Source organism: Marmota monax, unplaced genomic scaffold, assembly GCF_021218885.2.
Source record: "Marmota monax isolate L192 unplaced genomic scaffold, Marmota_monax_Labrador192_F-V1.1 WCK01_AAM20220418_F8-fsc00002, whole genome shotgun sequence".
Classification (NCBI taxonomy): Eukaryota; Metazoa; Chordata; class Mammalia; order Rodentia; family Sciuridae; genus Marmota; species Marmota monax.
In genome coordinates, this window is record NW_026693571.1 from 22,496,392 (window position 1) to 22,516,899 (window position 20,508).

General features: G+C 34.9%; 1 protein-coding gene across 8 annotated transcripts in view; it reads right to left on the reverse strand.

Moving 5' to 3' along the window:
- Pdlim5 (PDZ and LIM domain 5) overlaps positions 1 to 20,508 on the reverse strand; it is a 223,942-nt gene that overhangs the window by 59,115 nt on the left and 144,319 nt on the right. For 5 of the 8 annotated variants that reach the window (XM_058583847.1, XM_046458913.2, XM_046458911.2 and 2 more), the window contains 3 exons: positions 7,269 to 7,388; positions 4,320 to 4,463; positions 3,254 to 3,385 (listed from right to left, as the gene is read on the reverse strand). The exons of the other annotated variants lie outside the window; for them this stretch is intronic. In XM_058583847.1, coding sequence (XP_058439830.1) covers positions 3,254 to 3,385; positions 4,320 to 4,463; positions 7,269 to 7,388 — 396 coding nt within the window. The remainder of the gene's footprint in view (positions 1 to 3,253; positions 3,386 to 4,319; positions 4,464 to 7,268; positions 7,389 to 20,508) is intronic. 8 annotated transcript variants of the gene reach the window in all.

Below are 20,508 nucleotides of genomic sequence, written 5' to 3' on the forward strand. Positions count from 1 at the left end.
AAATAATTTCTGAAACATACAACAGAAGTAATTTTCATTCTAGGAATAAATTATTCATTTGGATTTGACAAAATAAAAAACCCTAATAATCTAAATAGTCATAGTTCCAAGGAAAAAATTTATGACCAAGCAATACTAGAAATTATAAATGAAACAAAAGTTACAAACTGAAAATAACAGTTTTAATGTTATATGAAGAAATCAGAATTTAATTCCAGGAGAGTTGCCAAACTTTCTTAGAAGAGAGTAACCAGGATAATAGGAATTCAAAGCCAAGTCTAATGGATTCTGGTTGTGAGGATTGGTAATACTGGCCCAGGGTATTAAAAAAACTCAAGAGAAGCATGAGCACAATCCTCGTATCTACCATGTGGATTCACTCTATGCAGCTACCTTCTCTTTGCCTAATGCCAGTGAGTCAAATCTACAGTTGAATAGATTTGGTTTGATAAAAGGAAGTACTTCCTAATATGTAAAATTACCCAAAGGAAAACATTTGTTACTAAGGGTGCCTTTCATGAGAGCCCTGTCACCAGAAAGTATGTAAGCAGAGCATGGAACCATTAAAAAGGAACAGATGGACCATTAAGAAGGCAGAGGGCTAAGTTACAGCTCAGCTTGGCATTCAAAGCCTTCTAGGCAAAGTGACAATTGATCTGCCCAATCATAACTATCTCTCTGTCACAGAAACTGTATTCTGGCCATCTCCATTCTCTGCCCCAAATTTTACATTTTCCAGGCATTATACACAGTAGGTACTTCTCCCACCCCTCGGTATCCATAGAAATTCTATTTATAATAAATAGAATAATAACACCCATCTTGCACTTATATTAAGTGCTCCATATTAAGCAATTAATGTATTATTTAACACTCAAGTTTCTAGAGGTAGAGACACTCCTTTTAATTCATGGCATTTATTAACCGTATGACATATAATTTTACATTGATTTGTAAAAGATGTTTTAAAAATTATCATTAACAATAACTTCCTTATGTATCTTGTCTCCTCCCTTACTTATAAACTACCTGAGGTTAGGGGCTTTTTTGCGACTTTGGGCATATTACTTAATACTAGTAAATTTCCTCATCTGTAAAATGTTATTAAAATACTATCTTTATTCCAAGGTTACCGTAATTAAATAAAATACTAAATAATAAACATCAAGTGCTTATTGGCACAATGTCCAATGCACAGTCTATGCTCCAAAAATGAGGGACTATTATTTCTACATCCTGAAATACCTGTCTAGTTCAGTGGTAACAAGATTAGTGATAAATACATTTACTAAATTAACACTCCTCGTGTAACAATTCTGCTTCTAAATGTAGTCTGTGGATAGTTTTAAATCTAGGATCTTGATCCCAGACACAATTTTGCTTCCTCAATTCAATTTTAAATAACATGATATTTTCTAAAATTCCCATGGGATAAGTAATCACATAAGCTTAAAAATATTTTAATTTTGGTTATATCCTTTGTACATAAATTGGTATATATTCTCTCCCAATAGGCCTGAGATGTTTAAATCTATATTCTTTAGCTATAAAGGGCTTAAAGTAGATTATAAAGAATCCATAAAAGTACAGGTTATAAGCAAAAAAGTTTATGTTTAAATTCACAATTAATGAGAGGTTGACTTTCTTTTGGAGAAACAGATCCCTAATTAGTTAAAACATTTAGCATAGTAATGGATGAATCTTAGACTTTGTCTTTATTAATATTAGACTTTATCTGTCACTCATCACATATCTAAATATATGGTGCCTCACTTTAAAAATTTACCATGTCTTTTTTCTAATTTTTAACTACTGCCTGCTATTTAAAGAAAATACATAAATATTAGGTATGGTGTGCTATAGATGAAAGAATAATTAGGACAGTATTGGCAATACTGTTTTATTTGGGAGGCAAATGTTAGTAACCACTGGTAGCAAAACAGCCTAAACTTAGTAACTAATTTGTTAATGGAGTATGGCATTGTTACCTAGATTGCTATCTTATTTCTGAACTCATGATTCAAATATATTTTTTTCAAAATTTAAATTATTTAAGGTGCACCAACTTCTATGCAAAATAAAATTCTTTCTAAAGGATTCTAGTAAGAAAATCAGTATAAATTTCATAAATATTTTTGGTTAATATCACAGATACTAAGAATTAAATATGGTCATTTTAACTAGTCTGCCAAAAAATCAAAAACTTAAATGAAATAATAAATTATATTATGAGTTCTAAAGTACAGTTTTTGATTCCAAAACTGAAAATGGAGAAAAATATACTAATAGAGAAAGCAAAGGATTCTTTTCAAAACTGAGCCAGTGAGGAAAAAAGAAAAAGGAATAAAAGTTAACTTTCAGTGTCAGCAATCTGATTTATCTTGAGTTTATATTCTTTTCTCATATTTGTTTAACTATTACAACAAATAAGTTCAGTTACAAATTGAGAACATTTTGGGAGGTGGCACAACATGTAGGGGGGCCGAGTGGAAGGAAGTTAGTTCACTGTGAGTCCTTTCTCTTTCTTTCCCTCCCTCTCTCTCTCTCTCTCTCTCTCTCTCTCTCTCTCTCTCTCTCTCTCTCTCTCTCTCCTCTCAAGTTTCCTGCTGCCATTTGTTGAGGAGTTTCTATTGCCATGCACATCCCACTGTGATGTTCTGCCTCACCACAGGCCCCAACTCCATGAAGCCAGCCCACCATAAACTAGAATCTCTGAGACCATGAAATAAAATAAACTTCTCCTAATAAGTGTTTATCTCAGATACTTATCATAGAGCTGTAAAACTGACTTACACAGCATTTCCCAGATATGGTGAAAATTAAGTTGCTTTTTCAAGGAAAACCTTCATGTTTAAGAACTAATAAGATAGTGGCCAATTAAAATCAAATTGTTATTTTTTTTTCAAAAGGTATGTCTTATTAAACATTAGATTATTCTAATACAGTTATGTCCATGCAATAAAAGACAGGATTCCACCATAATATAAGTACCATCACAATTATTCATAATTTCATAAGCAAATATCAAGTGTACTAATGAAAGATGTCACAAACGATTAAAAGATGAGTTAATAGTCATACAAAATAACATGCCTGTGTATTAGCACTACATCGAAATTACAGTTAATTCAAATTTGGCTACAAATCAGGTCAGGGGTTTTCTCATTTAGTCTGTTAATGTGGTGGTTAAGTGTCGGGGAAAGTAGTGTCTTTACCAGCAAAACACCAATTGCCAAATCCACTCCCACAGTACCTTGTTTGCTTAACATGGACAGAGCTGGTGGATCTCCTGCAGGACTGGAGATGGGAAAAAGCTAGAGGCTTGAAAACAGGGCTGATGCAAAGTGCATCCAGCAGAGAGCAATAGTTTTCAGGACTGGAGAGCCTGGCAAGCATTTAGAAAGATTTTTAAGTTAAAAAATTGCACTACCAAGAGCAAAAAGTAGTTTTTTTAGGTCTATGATCTAAAATATTTCCTTTGAGAGTAAGTGAGTGGAGGAGAAAGAGGGAAAGGAAGCACTAAGCAGTGAGAGCATAAAGGAAGGGCCATGAATGCTCTTACTCATTAATATAAAATTAAATACGTTTTCACCAAAATCGAGCATAACAATCTTTTATTTTTTATTTTATTATTAAAAAAAAGTTGAGGGGGTATCCGGGATTGATTCCAAGGGTACTTAAACCCTGAGCTCCTTTTATCCCAGCCCTTTTAATTTTTTTATTTTGAGACAGAGTCTCACTAAGTTTCTTAGGGCCTCGATAAATTACTGAGGCTGGCCTTGAACTTGAGATCCTTCTGCCTTAGCCTTCCAAGCCATTGTGTGCCGCCACACCTGGCAAGACAATCTTTTAGAAAGCATTTACACTATGAAGACTACAGAAATTATATAAAAATAGAACATAACAAAATCATACAAAAATTTTTTACCTTTTTAGGGTGGGAGGAGGAAGGGGTGCTTTGAAAAGTTGTTAGGCTTTCATTCACCCCCCAATGGTTTGGGGAGAAGAAACATCAATAAAAACTTATGTCACATTTCATTCTGTTTCAAATATAAAAAATGAAAATTGTAAACACCCTAAAGTCAACAAGTACATGACAAGTGAGAAATATCATACATAAACAGTAGCAATGGAAAGAGATAAAAAGATGATTTTTTCAAACAATGCTAACAAATACCATGGGCTTTACCCACAACTCAGATAAAACATCCACTGTACCATGAAGAGCTCAGAGCAGAGCTGTGGCTGTTCCAAATGAACAGTTCTCTGAAGCAGACGAGGCCACATCAGACAGACACTACACATGCAGTTAGTTCTACCTGGTTTTTGCAGCAATGACAGCAGACACGGTAGCAGCTGCACTGCTCAGAGCTGCAGCACTGTATCTAGCAGGAGAGGAGAAGGAGGAAAAATTTCGAGAACCTTCCAAAGAACCTTCTACATATCTTGTGGAGCTGCTTAAACTGATAAGTAAGAAAAGAAAAAAGATAGGAACACAAAAATAAAGTGAGAAGAGGTAGCAGAATAAACACAAGATAGGAACTGCACTATATTAATATTTAGGTATTATAAAAGTACACAAAGTCAGAGGTGTAATAGGAGCTTGAGTCATTTATTTACTGTGGCCATGATTTCTCTAAGAAATTAAAATCTCAGGTAGATTCTTACATTAAACTGTTTTTTGACATAGGAATGCTCTTGAATGTTTACTGTCTCTAGTTTGATTTAAAATTAAAACCATCTAACACACATTGAAGACTAACTTGCAATAACTAAGTAGAAAATAAACCTAAACATAAAGTTGAATTTCCATAAGCAGCGAGAGAAAGGTAAGTGGATTTTCCCAAAGAGTCCTTATATCAGGAATATCACCTTATAGATGCATACCAATAACATGACAATTTAAAGAGACTTCTCTGTTTTCAGGAAAAACAGGTACACCTGGCTGCCTGTTCAGAAGCATCAATATATAATTTCACAAACAAGAAATAACTGTTTAAGGTATTGGGAACAGAGTTCCTTTTTTTTTTTTTTGTGGTACTGAGGATTGAACCCTGGGGTGCTTAACCACTGAGTCGTATCCCCGGCCCTTTTTTATATTTTATTTAGAGATAGGGTCCCCTAAATTGCTTAGGGCCATGCTAAGCTGCTGATGTTTAGGCTTTGAATACATGATCCTCCTGCCTCAGACTTCCAAGCTGCTGGGATTACTGGCATATGCCATCATGCCTGGCAGGAGCAGAATTCTTTAGGGAGGGCAGGCACCTTTGTAAAAATAAACAGTAGTTACAGTGAACTTGATCAAAACATCAATTTTTCTGCAATTTCACATTTATATTTTCAGTTAGCTCTGAAAAGATTTTTAAACACTGGTATACAATTTCATCTTCAGAACCTGTATCACTTAAAATAATAATTATTTTCCCTTGGTCTCTTAGACAAGGTTATATACCTGAGCAGGAATTAACGTTCAACATTAGGACTGCAATGGTTTTAAAATTGGTAATAAAAATTGAGGGCTGGGGTTGTGACTCAGAGTTATAGTGCTCGCCTAGGATGCATGAAGCACTGGGTTCAATCCTTAGCACCACATGAAATAAAATATATTGTGTCCACCTATAACTAAAAAATAAATATTAAAAAAATCACAATTGAGAATTTAAATTACACAGTGTAAAACTTATCTCTCTTCTTTCAAGTATAATTTATTAATGAAGAACATCACCATACTGTGAACACTTTTTTCAGAAGTTTATGACAGTGGTTATCCAACACAAAGTAATCATGCACATGCCAAACTTAATACAGGTTAATGAAAGCTCACACATCAGAAACTGAAAGGGCAGACATAAATCTTTTCTCCCTATATTTGATAAAGCTGTTGTTCTTGGTTCCATACAACTTTACAAACCATTGGAAGAAAAATTAAAGGAACAATCTATTTCCAAAAAAATTATACATAACTGTTCATGTCTGGATGCCCCAGTGGCACTATCAGTTAACTGCACGGTACTTATACAGAATTATTCATGTATAATTTTTGCATGTATTCATTAAACTGAAGGTATGGTTAGGTTTTAACAACTGTCATGAATGGCTAGAAAAGAGAGAAAGGAAAGAAGCTATCGATGGCAGTGTCAGGTAATATGAATGTTAAGTGACATTACCAAGAGATGCAATTTTTAATTAATTAATTAACTTTTTTGATGAACTGGGGACTGAACTCAGGGACACTCTCCCACTGAGCTATATCCTCAACCCTTCCCATTTTTTGTTTTGATACAGGGCCCCCCTAAGTTGCCCAGGCTGGCCTTGAATATGTGATCTTTCTGCCTTGGCCTCTGGAGTAGCTAGGTTACAGGTGTGCAACACTGTGCCAAGTGATTTAACTTTTGAGTTTTTGAATCACTCTGCATCTTTGAGGCAAGGGTTACCTGTGTGTGGAAAATAATGGTGAATAATAAAAACTAAAAACTTGGGCTAATAAAAAGTCATATAAAAATATATCAGCTGGGGGCTGGGCTTGTGGCTCAGCGGTAGAATGCTGGCCTAGCACATGCAAGGCGCTGGGTTCGATCCTCAGCACCACATAATAATAAATAAAATAAAGGCAACTACCTAGGACATGTAGTTGCTACTTTAAGAAGTGTGGCTACTTGTCTACCAATATTTAACACCTGAGGAGTCACAGGTGGGTGAGGTTCACTCTTTTATAGTTGTCTAACTATAACTAAACAAAATTAAAAAAAAATCAGCTAAATTATCCTGTTCCAGGAAGAAAAAAGGAAACTTATGAATTTACGTCATCATATTGTGTCACAAATAATAATATAAAATGATTTATTCAGTGGAGTCTGGCAGTATCTTATAAGCACTATTATTTACCTAAATATACTTAGAATATGTCTGAGAGCTTGGGATCATATGACAACCTCTCTTTCTCTCTTTTAGAGTTAAAATCTCTAATTCAGAAAAGCAGACCTATGGTAATCTCAAAAGTTGCCCTTGCAAATCACCAAGTAAAGCAATAAAAGACACCAATTTCCAGATTATATATTAGAAGTTAAAACCAAACCACAATATATATGCAAAATATAAAATCAGGGTGAAACAGTGTTCTGAGGCCAAGTGCCAAGTGTTCTTATCTACATGTTAAAGATGTTAGTTCTGCAATTGATGATCACCTTTTCTTTTTCAGTCAAACAGTTTTAGTATTTAGGTTCACCACCAGCACTGAAATTTAGACATGCCAAGAAGGAAGACTCTACCTAGGACATGTAGTTGCTACTTTAAGAAGGGTGGCTACTTGTCTACCAATATTTAACACCTGAGGAGTTGCAGGTGGGTGGGGTTCACTCTTGGGTAGATCTTCTAGAGAACTGTCAAACCTAAGTTTTCAAAAGTAAAATAAACAAAGCAAAGGAAACATTAACAAACAATACAGGAGGCATTCATCATCTGTAGTATCTCTTAAGAGTATACTATAATGTTCAATCCTAAGAATACTGCTGATTTTTTTAAACTTCATTATTCTGCAAGACGTTAAAACTAAAATAACATCTCCTCCAACACAAAGTATGGGCTATTCCCCTTCCAAAGCCTTTAACATGGCAACTTCCACTTGATAAAAGACAGTGCTTAAAGGGAGAAAAGATGGTAATTCTTATTTGCTGAATGAGAATACTTTTAAGAAAACTTAGGGTCCAACAAATGAATTAAGTTGTCCAATGCCATTCATACAGTAATAGTCAGATGAAATTTGCCTGTACTATTTCCACTACATAACACTTTCTGCATCTTTTGGTGCAGCTGCCTGACATGTGACCTTTCAAGTCAAAATGTTGTTTTTGCAGACCTGAAATTACAGGGATGTTGTTTGTCTTGATGTTAACAAAGCACTGTATCCAGTCACACAGCAAATGGTCATAAGCAATTGTGGTGCTTTTTTTTTTTTTTTCTTAAACTTTGTCTGACACCTGTACCAATTTTTCTTTAGAATGCCAGAATTAAAATTTAGAACTCTAATTAAGCTAAAAAAAAGATGAAAAATTCAATATCAGATTCAAAGGAAGAAAGCACCAAATTTAATATTTGAGGGGAAAATCAAATATGAAAAAAATAACTTTTTATGCTAGGCTATATAAAGAACTCAAAAAGCTAAACACCACAAAAACCAAATAACCCAATCAATAAATGGGCCAAGGACCTGAACAGACACTTCTCAGAAGAGGACATATAGTCAATAAACAAATATATGAAAAAATGTTCATCATCACTAGCAATTAGAGAAATGCAAATCAAAACTACTCTAAGATTTCATTTCACTCCAGTCAGAATGGCAGCTATCATGAAGACAAACAACAATAAGTGTTGGAGAGGACATAGGGAAAAAGGTACACTCGTACATTGCTAGTGGGACTGCAAATTGGTACAGCCAATATGGAAAGCAGTATGGAGATTTCTTGGGAAACTGGGAATGGAACCTCCATTTGACCCAGCTATCCCTCTCTTAGGTCTATACCCAAAGGACTTAGAAACAGCATACTACAAGGACACAGACACATCAATGTTTATTAGCAGAACAATTCACAATAGCTAAACTGTGGAACCAATCTAGATGCCCTTCAGTACATGAATGGATAAAGAAATTGTGGTATATATATACAATGGAATATTACTCAGCAATAAAAGAGAATAAAATCATGGCATTTGCAGGTAAATAGATGGTGTTGGAGAAGATAATGCTAAGTGAAGTTAGCCAATCCCCGCCCCCCAAAAAAAACAAATGCCGAATGTTTTCTCTGATATAAGGTGACTGACTCATAGTTGGGTAGAAAGGGGAGCAAGGGAGGAATAGAGAAACTCTAGATAGGGCAGAGGGATGGGAGGGGAAAGGAGGGGGCAGAGGTTAGCAATGGTGGTGGAATGTGATGGACATCATTATCCAAAGTACATGTATAAAGACATAAATTGGTGTGAACATACTTTATATACAACCAGAGATATGAAAAATTGTGCTCTATATGTGTAACAAGAATTGTAATGCATTTCGCTGTCATTTATTTTAAAAAAATCAATAAAAAAATAGAATGGGCCAGTCATATTAAACTGACTTTTAAATTGGAAAACTAACACAAAGATAAAGAAATAGAAAAGGAGATCATAAGATCTAAAAATTCTAATTTTTCATTTATAATAGGTCTTACCTTTACTTAAGTGTTGAAAAATTTAAGCAATTCAAGAAAAATGTTATGGTGGAACTAAAATATCATTTAAGAGGTAGACAGAAAAAGTTAAAAGAATAAGAATTATCTACAAAATGAGTCAGCAAACAATGGCTTAAAAGCCAAATACAGCCCACCATCTGTCTATGTATGGCTTATGAGCTAAAAATGGTTATCATATTTTAAAATGGTTAAAAAAAATAAAAAGAACATGTCTTATTATTTCCAACATGAACAACATATGACATTCAAATTTCTTTTTTTTAAAATTTTTTAGTTTTAGTTTTTAGTTGTTGATAGACTTTTATTTATATGTGGTGCTGAGAATCAAACCCAGTGCCTCACACATGCCAGGCAAGTGTGCTATGGCTGAGCCCCAGCCCCAGCCCCAGCCCCAGCCCCAGCCCCGACATTAAAATTTCAACATCCATAAATAAAGTTTTTTTGGAACACTGATGTACTCTTTTATTTAAAATCCTATGACTATTTCACACTACCCAGAGATTACTGCACATTACATGGCTTACTATCTGGAACTTGACAGAAAAGAAAGTTGCTGAGCTTTGTTCTAGAGAACAACTTCCCAACACAGTTATCAGAGTTAACTTCTAAAATATAAATCTTGTTGTGTCTGTTCCTTAGACCTTCTGGTACTGCTATATGGATAACTATGATCTTCGGCTACCTGTTCTTCATTTGTTCTTCATTCACAGAGCTCTTTCTTTCCCTCTCTCTTGCTCCCGTGCATCTGGCCTTTCATCTCTTCTCAAAACAGGCCACACTTCTTCCCACCTCAAGGTCTTTGCAGAGTCTACTACTTCTCATTTTCAAAACCCCTCTCTCTATCACACCTTCACTGCACCAATTCATAAGCATTCTCTGGCTCAGTTCAAATGCTGCTTTTTCAATGAGGTACCTCTGCAATTCCCCAAATCACCCACATTTGTCCCTGCCATATGCTTTCATGGTACTCTGTTCTTTTCTTGATAGAATTTGTCATTATTGTCATTATATAATTTGTGTGGCTATTTAAATTCAAACTCCCTCTGTAGACTAGAGGTTCCCTGAGGTCAAGGGTCATGATATTTACTGATATAAATTAAATATAATACAATGCTCACCATAAAGAAAACAAATAAATATTAACTAAATGCATAAGTGAAATTTATACCTTCTAGAATGTCACTCTACAGACTAAACTTGTATTATTGTCTAAGTAAGGGAGAATGTGTGATCAACCAACGAAATGACCAGAATTAAAAAATACATGAATAACAATATCCCTTAGAAAATAAAAATAAATCTTTTTTTAAACATTAAATTGTACACTTTATTTATTTATTTATTTTGAGAGAGAGAGAGAGAATTTTTAAATATTTTTTATTCTTTAGTTTTCGGCGGACACAACATCTTTATTTTTTGTATGTGGGGCTGAGGATCGAACCCAGTGCCGCGTGCATGCCAGGCGAGCGCACTACCGCTTGAGCCACATCCCCAGCCCCATACTTTATTTATTTTTATGTGGTCCTGATAATCCCAGCAGCTTGGGAGGCTGAGACAGGAGGATCACGAGTTCAAAGCCAGCCTCAACAATGGTGAGGCACTAAGGAACTCAGTGAAACCTGTCTCTAAATAAAATGCAAAATAGGGCTGGGGATATGGCTCAGTTGTTGAATGCCCCTGAGTTCAATCCCTGGTATACCCCCCTGCCCCAAAAAAGAAAGAAAAATTTAAAAATCATTGATATTTTAGGAAAAAAAAACTATAAAGAATCACCAAAATCTACATATTGACAAATAATGAGGAGAGGAGAAGTTTTAAAAGAAGGAAGCTGAAAAAGTTAAGTCTTGCAATATTTCCATGAACTATGATGATTGGAAAAATTTAAGTACTACCTGAGAACAGAGTTCATATATTTCATGAAATAGTTTTAAAGCCAGATTTCCAAGTTTCTAAACAAATGTACTTGGGAGGTTTCCCATGTGCTATGCACACTGATTACCTTTGTTACTTAGCCAGTCTCTAAAAATACTAGACTTATGACAAAATCTCAAAACTTCTTTATTTAATATGGAACAGACATCAACATCTATTCTTATTCTGACATTTCCTAATATTTACTCCTTTTAGGGTTAGAAGAAGCTCTGATTAATAACATGTCTGCAGCAGCCAAGCTTTCTGCTTTGTCTATTGCTTAAGTGAGTTTTCATTTCTCACCAGGGAGAGATATGCAGGCTTTCTCCTTCTCAGACATGTGTGCAGAATTGGGCTTGCAGCCTTTTGGCCTGCTTTTCTAATGAAAAATGACTTAGGAGAAATGAGCAAAAAATTATTTGTTTGCTGTGTCTTTGTCTGCACTGTTTTCTTTTAAACACGGACCCATACTAACAATGTGTTCAGGCAAACCAGCCATGAGGCTGTTCATTTACCATTATTATCATCCTCCAGGACCAAATGAGTGGAATTCTTTCTATTCCCCAGTCCTAACAATTGTTAAATTATAACATCCTTATGCTATGTACTCCATTCTTCCCTTATCCTCAAGTGTCTTGCTATGGTTTGGATCTGGGATGACCCCCAAAGTCCAGTTGAAAGCATGGTCCCCAATGAAGCAAGGTTCAGAGGCAGGGCTTTCAGGCAATGATTGGATCATAAGGGCTCTCACCATCAAATGGGTCAATCCACTGACAGCTGAATAGACTACTGAGAGGTGGGATCTAGGCTGGAGGAAGTAGGTCACTGGAGGCATGCTTTAGAAGCATTTATCTTCTTCCCAGCCTCTCTTACTCTCTTTCTGCTTCCTGGGTGCCATGAGTTGGGGACTTTTCCTCTGTCATGCCCTCACGCATATTCTGCCATGTTCTATCTCACCTCAGGCACAAATCAATGGAGCTAGCTGAACATGGACTGAATCCTCTGAAACTGTGAGCCAAAATAAATTTTTCCTTCTCTAAACTGTTCTTGTCAGGTATTTTGGTCACTGTGACATAAAGCTGTCTAGCACATGCCTCAAGTGACCTCTCTCTCCAGCACTGGATGTTCCATATCCTCATCCCAAAATGCTACAGTTTCTCTTAAAACAACAATAAACTACCTTTGCTTTCTATTTACCTATTCCCCTAAAATAGTCAAACTGAAATAATAGTACACTAACCCACCTGTCACACTTCAACCACCTCAACTACCTCATGCCCCCCAAAACCATATTCTTGTACAGGTCACTAATGGCCTCTAAATATGATTGACAATTTGTTTTTGTCGGGGTTTTTTTTTTTAATTGTAGTAAAAACCACATGACACAAAATTTGCTATCTTAACCATTTTAAGTGTATAGTTCAGGAGTATTAAATATGTTCACATTATTGTGAAAGAGAACTCCAAAACATTTTCGTTGTGCAATTCTGAAACACCATACCCATTAAACAACAAATTCCTTTTACCTTCCTCCCCTGGAACTATCCAGTAATTACAACGGAACCATCCAGTATTTGTCTTTTTGTGTGCATTCCTCACGTTGCTGTCTTAGTACCTGACCTAAATGATCGCTCCTTTTATTTTTGTCTTCTGTGCCATGATCTATACACTTGCCTTTTTAAGCAATAAGTTGCTAGCTATTCTTTATTCTCAGAGTTTTCTGTCCTTGACCTGCTTTCTCTGTATTCTGCTATCACTGGTAGCAAACAATTGTATTCTTTAATAGCCTTAAACATTGTTTATTTACTAGTGTCCCAGGTTTATAACTCTAGCTTACCTCTCTCCTACAAGCAGCACCCATATTTTGGATTTCCTTCTTTAATTATTTTATTAGCTGTCTTAGAGCATATAAGTGAATTATTTTCTCAAAAAACTTCTAAGATCTTTCCTGAAATACAGTCTTTCAATTGACATATTTACTATTCCTAAAAACCGGTAAGAAACCTTTTACCTCTAGTACCTTTCTCTCCCCCTAAAGTTATTCATCATCATGTCCCAATCATTCCACCTCAAAATTTTAATTAGAATCCATCTGTCTGTTCCATATCATTGCCACCACTCTCTCTCATCTAGACTATTCAAAGCACTCACTTATACCTGTGTTTTAATAATTGTCTATCTGGTCTCTTGCTTTCCCTCTTGCCAAATCCTGCCCCATCCAGCTTCTGTGCTATCTGGTATGGCTTAGTGTAGCCATAGTGCCCTAAGAAAAAAGAAAAGTATACTTTACCATATCACTCTTTTCATTAAAACCTTGCAATAGATTCATACTATAGTTAAGATAATATCCAAAATCCTTAGCATGCTATACAAATCCCAAATACCAGAATGACTTGAAGATCTACTTCTCAAGTATCTTTCTATATCAATCTTACCTTTATTCACTAAACTCCATTCATGTAGATCAATTTTTCAATGTCCTAAACAAAGTTTTTTCATAATTCAGGATCTTATTCACTAGTAATGATTGTATTAATTTTATTTTAGTGTTTAACTTATATATAGAAATTGTATTTGAATAATGAAAGATAGTATTTTCCTATCATTCAGTATGTAGAAGGCACATATAATCCTTCCCATAAACTCATAATGTAGGTACTAGAATTGTCCCCAGTAATTTGCTAAAGTGATTACTTCAGTGTATGGTAGAGCCAATAAACTGGTAACCATGGTAAGAATAGATTCAGTGGATTGGAGAGAATAGAAACTAGGTTGCAGAATATGAAACATTTTTATCAGTAATAAAATTTCTATACCTTAATTTGCCTCAAATGGATTTTAATGGAATTATATTCTATCCCCACATGACAAGTTTTTAATAAAAGGAAAAAATTCACAAACCTTAAAATATGTATTTTATAGCAGATAAAGAAGGGAACAAGAATAAATTGTCCTCAGTATTTTCACTCTTCCATAAAGCAAACTTTCACACAGAAATATTGCTAAAGCAGAAACTAAAAATATATCAGGGTCATAGCTGAAGTCTGTTCTTTTGGGGTTCAGTGACACAGGAGAGCTATTTACTTTAGCCAAGCAAATTGCCAGTCATCTCAAAAAATGAGTATCTTCTACAAGCTTCCTCATAATAAATATGGTGAGTGTGTTCACTCATAACTATGATCTTCCTTCTGGAAAATAAAATCTACTAAAACTCAGGTGTAAAGTTCTGGCACTCTTAAACTACAGCTGAATTTATTAACTGATTTCAATGACTTCTGTGCTTGTTGCTTGTTGAGGTGCAAGGAGATTATGAGTTAGGGGCTAAAAGAGGGGTATGAAGTAAGTTAGCTGACATGAAAAAATACGACCCTAAATGAGGTTTACTTTGTGAAAGAAAAAGAAAAAAGATTCAATGAATTGGTGTTTTCTTTTTCTTTTTTGGCAGTGCAGAGATTGAATCCAGGTCCTCCAGCATAACAGGTACATGACCTACTATTGAGCTAATAGTCCTAGTCCCCCAAATAATTTTCCTATGAGCTTCCCACTAACCAAAGCAAAGACAGGAAGCCAAAATTGGATATTGCTGAATATCCAATTTGTTACTACATACTAAAGTCTGTGTCCCTCCAAAAATTGTATGTTGAAGTCCTAAATCCTTATGTGACAGTATTAGGAAGTGGGTGATTACATCATGTGGGCAGAGTCCTCATGAATGGGATTAGAGCTTTTTATTTTGGAGTACGTGGGACACAACTGAGGGTCTCAAGCATGCTCAGTAGCTGCTATACCACTGAGCTACATCCCCAGATTAGTCCTCTTAAAAAAGACACCTCAGAGAGCTCTTTGCCCCCTTACCCTTATGCACTCCTGGGAAGACAATGACAATTTATGAACCACAAAGTGGATCCTTAATCATCACTGAATCTACCAGAGTCTTGATCTTGGACTTCCCTGCCTCCAAACTGTGAAAGACAAAAGTTTAGTCTTTAAACCATTCAGCCTATGATATTTTTGTTATGACAGCCTGAACTAAGACATTCGTATTATGGGAAGAGTTTTCTCTTTTTTGATATATTCCATTTTCTCCTATCTTAACTCTTACATATTTCTGAGGTATTACCTAAAGGAGTTAACATTATTAAGCATCCAGTCTTAATATTTTGTGAATTCTAGAGTTACCTATATTACTCCTTCATCTCCACAGAGACAATGTTCTATGCGTTAGAAAGATAAGGGCAGGTAAAGATTTTAAACTGTATGTATAATAATATAATATGAAGATTTTAATGTAGAATAGCAACTTAAAACTCACTTGGAACAACCCCTTTAGTAACTTCAGGGTACTTATTTACCACTAACCTTAGCTCCTTTCACTCTGTGATCACGTGATCATTCCTATCAGCATTTTCAGAGATTTCTACTTGCTAAAAATAGCTTATTTCACATGAGTCAAAAAATTTGTTATTTTGTAGTTTTAACATACTATTATAAAAAGAATTTATGTAACATTCAGGATAAAAAGGATAAATGATGCATAATTCTATTTAATAGTGTTGTATCAATTTGTTATTTGAAAATATAAGTGAATTTGTCTGCCTCACATTCAATAGCCCACCTACTATGAATCCATGAAGAAGCCATGTCTTGCAAGAAACAGAAATCTAAAGTCAGGATTCTATTCTTACTGCTGTTATTAACTGCTGAAATTTTGGGTCTCATCAGCTTAAATTCTTTGCACAACAGAGGGAAGCGACTAGGTGGTTTCTCCTTAACAAACCTTTGGATCTTACTAAGAATAATTGATAAAATAAAATTTACAAAAAAAAAGAATCCATGTCTTTTGAGAAAGTCACCACAGTACCTCACCAGTGTCCTGTCAACATTAGAGTACAATACTTTCTAGATAAACTTTGTGGATCAGATGTCCTAAATGTTCCCATTCAATCATTCATGGCATTCATTCATTCATTCAACAACAAAAATGTGTCTGAATTCCCACATTATGCCAGGCATTCTCACACCTTCTAGGCCCACTTTAAATTCCTCCCCTCATAGAGTTTGCATTTTAGTGCTCACCTTCCTGTAATGAACCTTAAAGATGAATCCTGTCCTGCTTTCCATCTCTGTTTACCTGCCACAACCACATGTGCCAATCCTTTGGATTAACCATCATCTCCTAGACTCTTTCTTTACTACTCTGTGCATCTCCTAATCCAATCACTATCTCACCCCTCTAACCCTCTATTATTCTACTATACTTTTTCTTTTTGGGGGTACCAGGGATTGAACTCAGAGGCACTCAACCACTGAGCCACATCCCCAGCACCATGCCCCCATTTTGTATTTTATTTAGAAACAGGGTCTCACTGAGTTGCTTAGTGCCTTGCTGCTTCAGCCTCCCCAGCCTCTAGGATTATAGGCATCCACTGCACCCTGCCACTTTTTATTCTTCTTCACCTTCTCTGCAGTCTTTTCAACAGAGGTTGACTTTTCTTTCATATTCCATTTTCTTATGGAGATGGAACAAGTGTCCCCTTCATTATTTTTTTAATACCATCAGCCACTTTCCATCCTCCAAAATCCTAAGTTCTTACAGGCTAATGCAATCTCTCTATAGTACCCACCAAAGACCCACCTCACTGTCTTGTCTCTGTCTCATGCAGTTTGCTTTAGCACCTGCCTTCCTCTTTACCTCATTCCTACAATCTTTCTTGATGACTTCAATGTCATCATGTTAAATCATCAAGTAACCTACCAAATTCTTTGACTTCTTCACTTTGATGATATTATTTCCCTGAAGGCTAAGTCTTAGGTCTGGACCATTTCAGCCATGTACTCTCTAATTCATAACCTTCACTTTTTCATAAACAAGTACAACACATCTGAAATCTAGATCTTAAATACTCTTCTTAGTCCTTTCCTCATTCACTTCTCTACCTCTTTATTTTATTAGCTTCTTTACTGAACTAAACTGACCCTTACCAAGTGAATCAATTCTTATCAAATTCAATAACATCAATTTTCTACTCTTCATCATCCCCCAATATTCCTACAATCCTGTCAGTTCTTCTAAAATTCAAATGTATTTAATGGTCTTAATCTTCATCAGTAACTCCATTGCTCAAGACACTGTCATTTTCTTGCCTTAAGTATAGGAATGCTCATTAATGGTCTCCTGCTTCCATTATTCCTCCCTTAAAAATAAATTTCCGAAGTATACACAGAAATCTTTTAGAAACATGTCAGATGCTACTCTGGTAATCATAATCCTGTTTTAGGCTTCTCATTTAATTGGGAGAAGATTCTAAATTCCTTAACACAACCTACAAGACAATAAAGGCTACTTCTTCACTCAATCTTTTATCACTCTCTCTCTCTCTTATATGTCATGCTCCATTCATAAAAGCCATCTTTAAGATCCTTAAGCACACCAAGCTGATGCCTATCTTATGTTCCTGACACTTGCTGCTCCCTCTGTCTGGAGAATTATCTGTCCCATAGCTGCATGACTGACTCCTTCAGATCATTGCAGCTTAAATATCTGCTTTTTCCGTAACTAGTGTTGAATTATCCTCCCTTCATTACATTCATCACGTTGCCCTCTTTTTTTTTTTTTTATAAAATACACCAAATAAAACTTATTTTTTCATGCATGTCTTCTAGACCAAGTCCATGATAACACCTTGACTTTGCTGTAAAGTGGCACCTAGAACAGTGAGTGGAACAAAAAGTAAGCAACTGTTGGGTTTAATTATTACATACAATCTACACAGCCAGTCCTGGGTATCCTACACATACCAAAACCTGAGGATGCTCAAGTCTCATATAAAATGCAATACTATTTGCACAAAACTTATTCACACCTTCCCATGTATTTCAAGTCATCTCTAGATTCTTTATAATACCTAGTACAATATAAATGCTATGTAAATAGTTGTTATGCTATACTGTTTGTGGAATAATGAGAAAAGAAAAGTTTGTACATACACTATACAGATGACTTTTTACAAAAAGATCTTTGGTTGGCTGAATCTCTCAATGAGAAACCCACAGATATAGAAGGGCCAACCCAACTAAACATGAGCAAGGACCACTGATAAACTATCTGAAACTAAGAAAAACTGTTTGGGGAAAGATGACTATGGGTTTAGGTTAAGGAACCAGCTCATAATGTCAGCTAATATCAATTATTCACCTAAATGCCTCTGCTAACCTTACCTTTTCTTCCCCACTTATTGCAGAATAACAAAATGTTTTGAGCCAAACTACACATAATTATACTAAATTTCATTTTTTCCTTTTTTCACTAAATTTGATCCATTTTCTTACACTCTCAAAATATTTTTGAAGGATGATTTGGTTATAGTGCACGTATTGTATATCTTCTTGCCTCATCCTGCAAAATTAGGCAGCAGATTATAGTGGTATGTATCCAAGTCACTAATTGACCTTTCAAATAATATTCTTTGGTTAAAGTCCTTTGACTTATTAAGAATCTAAAAACTTTATAATCATTGACCTCATTTCATTATAAGTTGAATATAATCAGCTTCTTTAGAATGTAATTCTGGGTCTTGGCAATTCTGCCTTTTCTCAGTACTCATTAGCCGTGTTTTTAAGAATGCCTTCTAGATGTTTTTTTTTCAAGTGACCACAAGTTCAAACTAGTTTATGGTTTAGAAATTAACCTGTTTCCCCTTTTGAAAAGCAGTACTATATTTGCCTCTTCACATTCATTTTATTTCCCATTCTCTAGGATTAAAGAAGAAAAAAAAACCCATAGTGTTACTTAGTGAATCTCATTTGTAATTATTCTAAGTATTCTGGACTACAAATCATTGAATAAAAGAACTATTTAGAATTACTTTCTATCAGGACATCAATTCCCTCAAGATGCAAATCAACCAAAAATGTTTCAGTATTTGCATCTTGAATTTGGGTTATTTTGATTGTGTCTTTCAAAAAAGACCATTGATGTTTCACCATCACCATTGATAACACCACTTCTGTTTTTTACTTTCTTTATTTCCTAAACTAATATTGTCTTGGTTGTTTAATATTTCATACTTGAAGAATTTTTCTTTTGGTGGTGGATGGGCATTTTCTCAACATCATGTGGCGCTGCTCCAACATCCCTGCTAAGGGCTTCACTTATTTTAACAAATATTTGATACCATTGATATACTCTAAGGATAAGTCTGAATCCACCAAGTTTGTTTAAAAGTGTTGGATCTCTGTATTAAAACCTCAAATTCACCCACTGTCTAACCAATGATGATATACAGCTTCCTAGAGCCACTCAAGTTGTTCAGAAATTCATGTTCAAAATTTTCTTATTTTGAATTATATAATTATTGATATAAAGAATGAGTGTGTAACACTAAATCAGAAATTCCACAGTATTATCCTAGTTCTAACATATCCTGTTCAAATAAGTGAATTCACACTTTCAACAGTAATTAAGTATGTCAACAAAAGTACTATTCTCAGGAAAAACTGAAGTGTAATAAGTACTTATGTTCAATAGATGGCGATGTTTATATTGCAGTCACCAACCCATAAAAACTTGAATAAAATAGTACAATCCAGAAAATGAAGGCAGATCAAATACAGATGTGCCATATTTTGCAACTGAAAAAAATTACTTGATTGTATATTCATTTTTCTTTAACCTGTGATATTATTTATAGGTTGACCAACATATTTTGTGGAAATGTCTATGATGGTATCAGCTAAGAGATTCTCAAGGGCTATATTTTTTTAATTTTTTTTTTTTTTAATTAGGCTAGGGGCTGGGACTGTGTAACTCAGTGGTAAAGCGCTTGCCTTGCATGTGTAAGGCACTCAGTTTGATCCCAAGCACCACATAAAAATAAAGATATTGTGTGTCCATCTACATTTTTTTTTAAATTAGGCTATGCTGTGGAAATATTAGTACCCTATCTTTTGGGAGCAAGTGTGATAGTTAATTCTCACCTCATAAAAATATTTGCAAATATAAGACCAGGGAATGGTTCCCACTTTTCTTATATAGCATATGAAGAATAGTAATTTTGGGAAATAACTATCTATGCAACTGACATATGTCTTAGTAAGGATATTTAAAAGTGACTTAAGATGTTTGTGAAACACAACAATAATGAAGACAAAGAATCAGGCAGCAAATTGTGTTTCTTCATCTATCTCTAAGGAGAGATAAAAAGGGTCATAAATATCTATGAACAAACTGAAATTTTATAAAACTCATAAATCAGCACGCTTGGAAATATTTACGTAATTTCTCCTTTCTCAATTGCCAATGAATATACAAAGCTGATAGGTTTTGGTTTAAGAAGTAACTTAAGATTTATTCTTAGAGTGCCAAAATTCC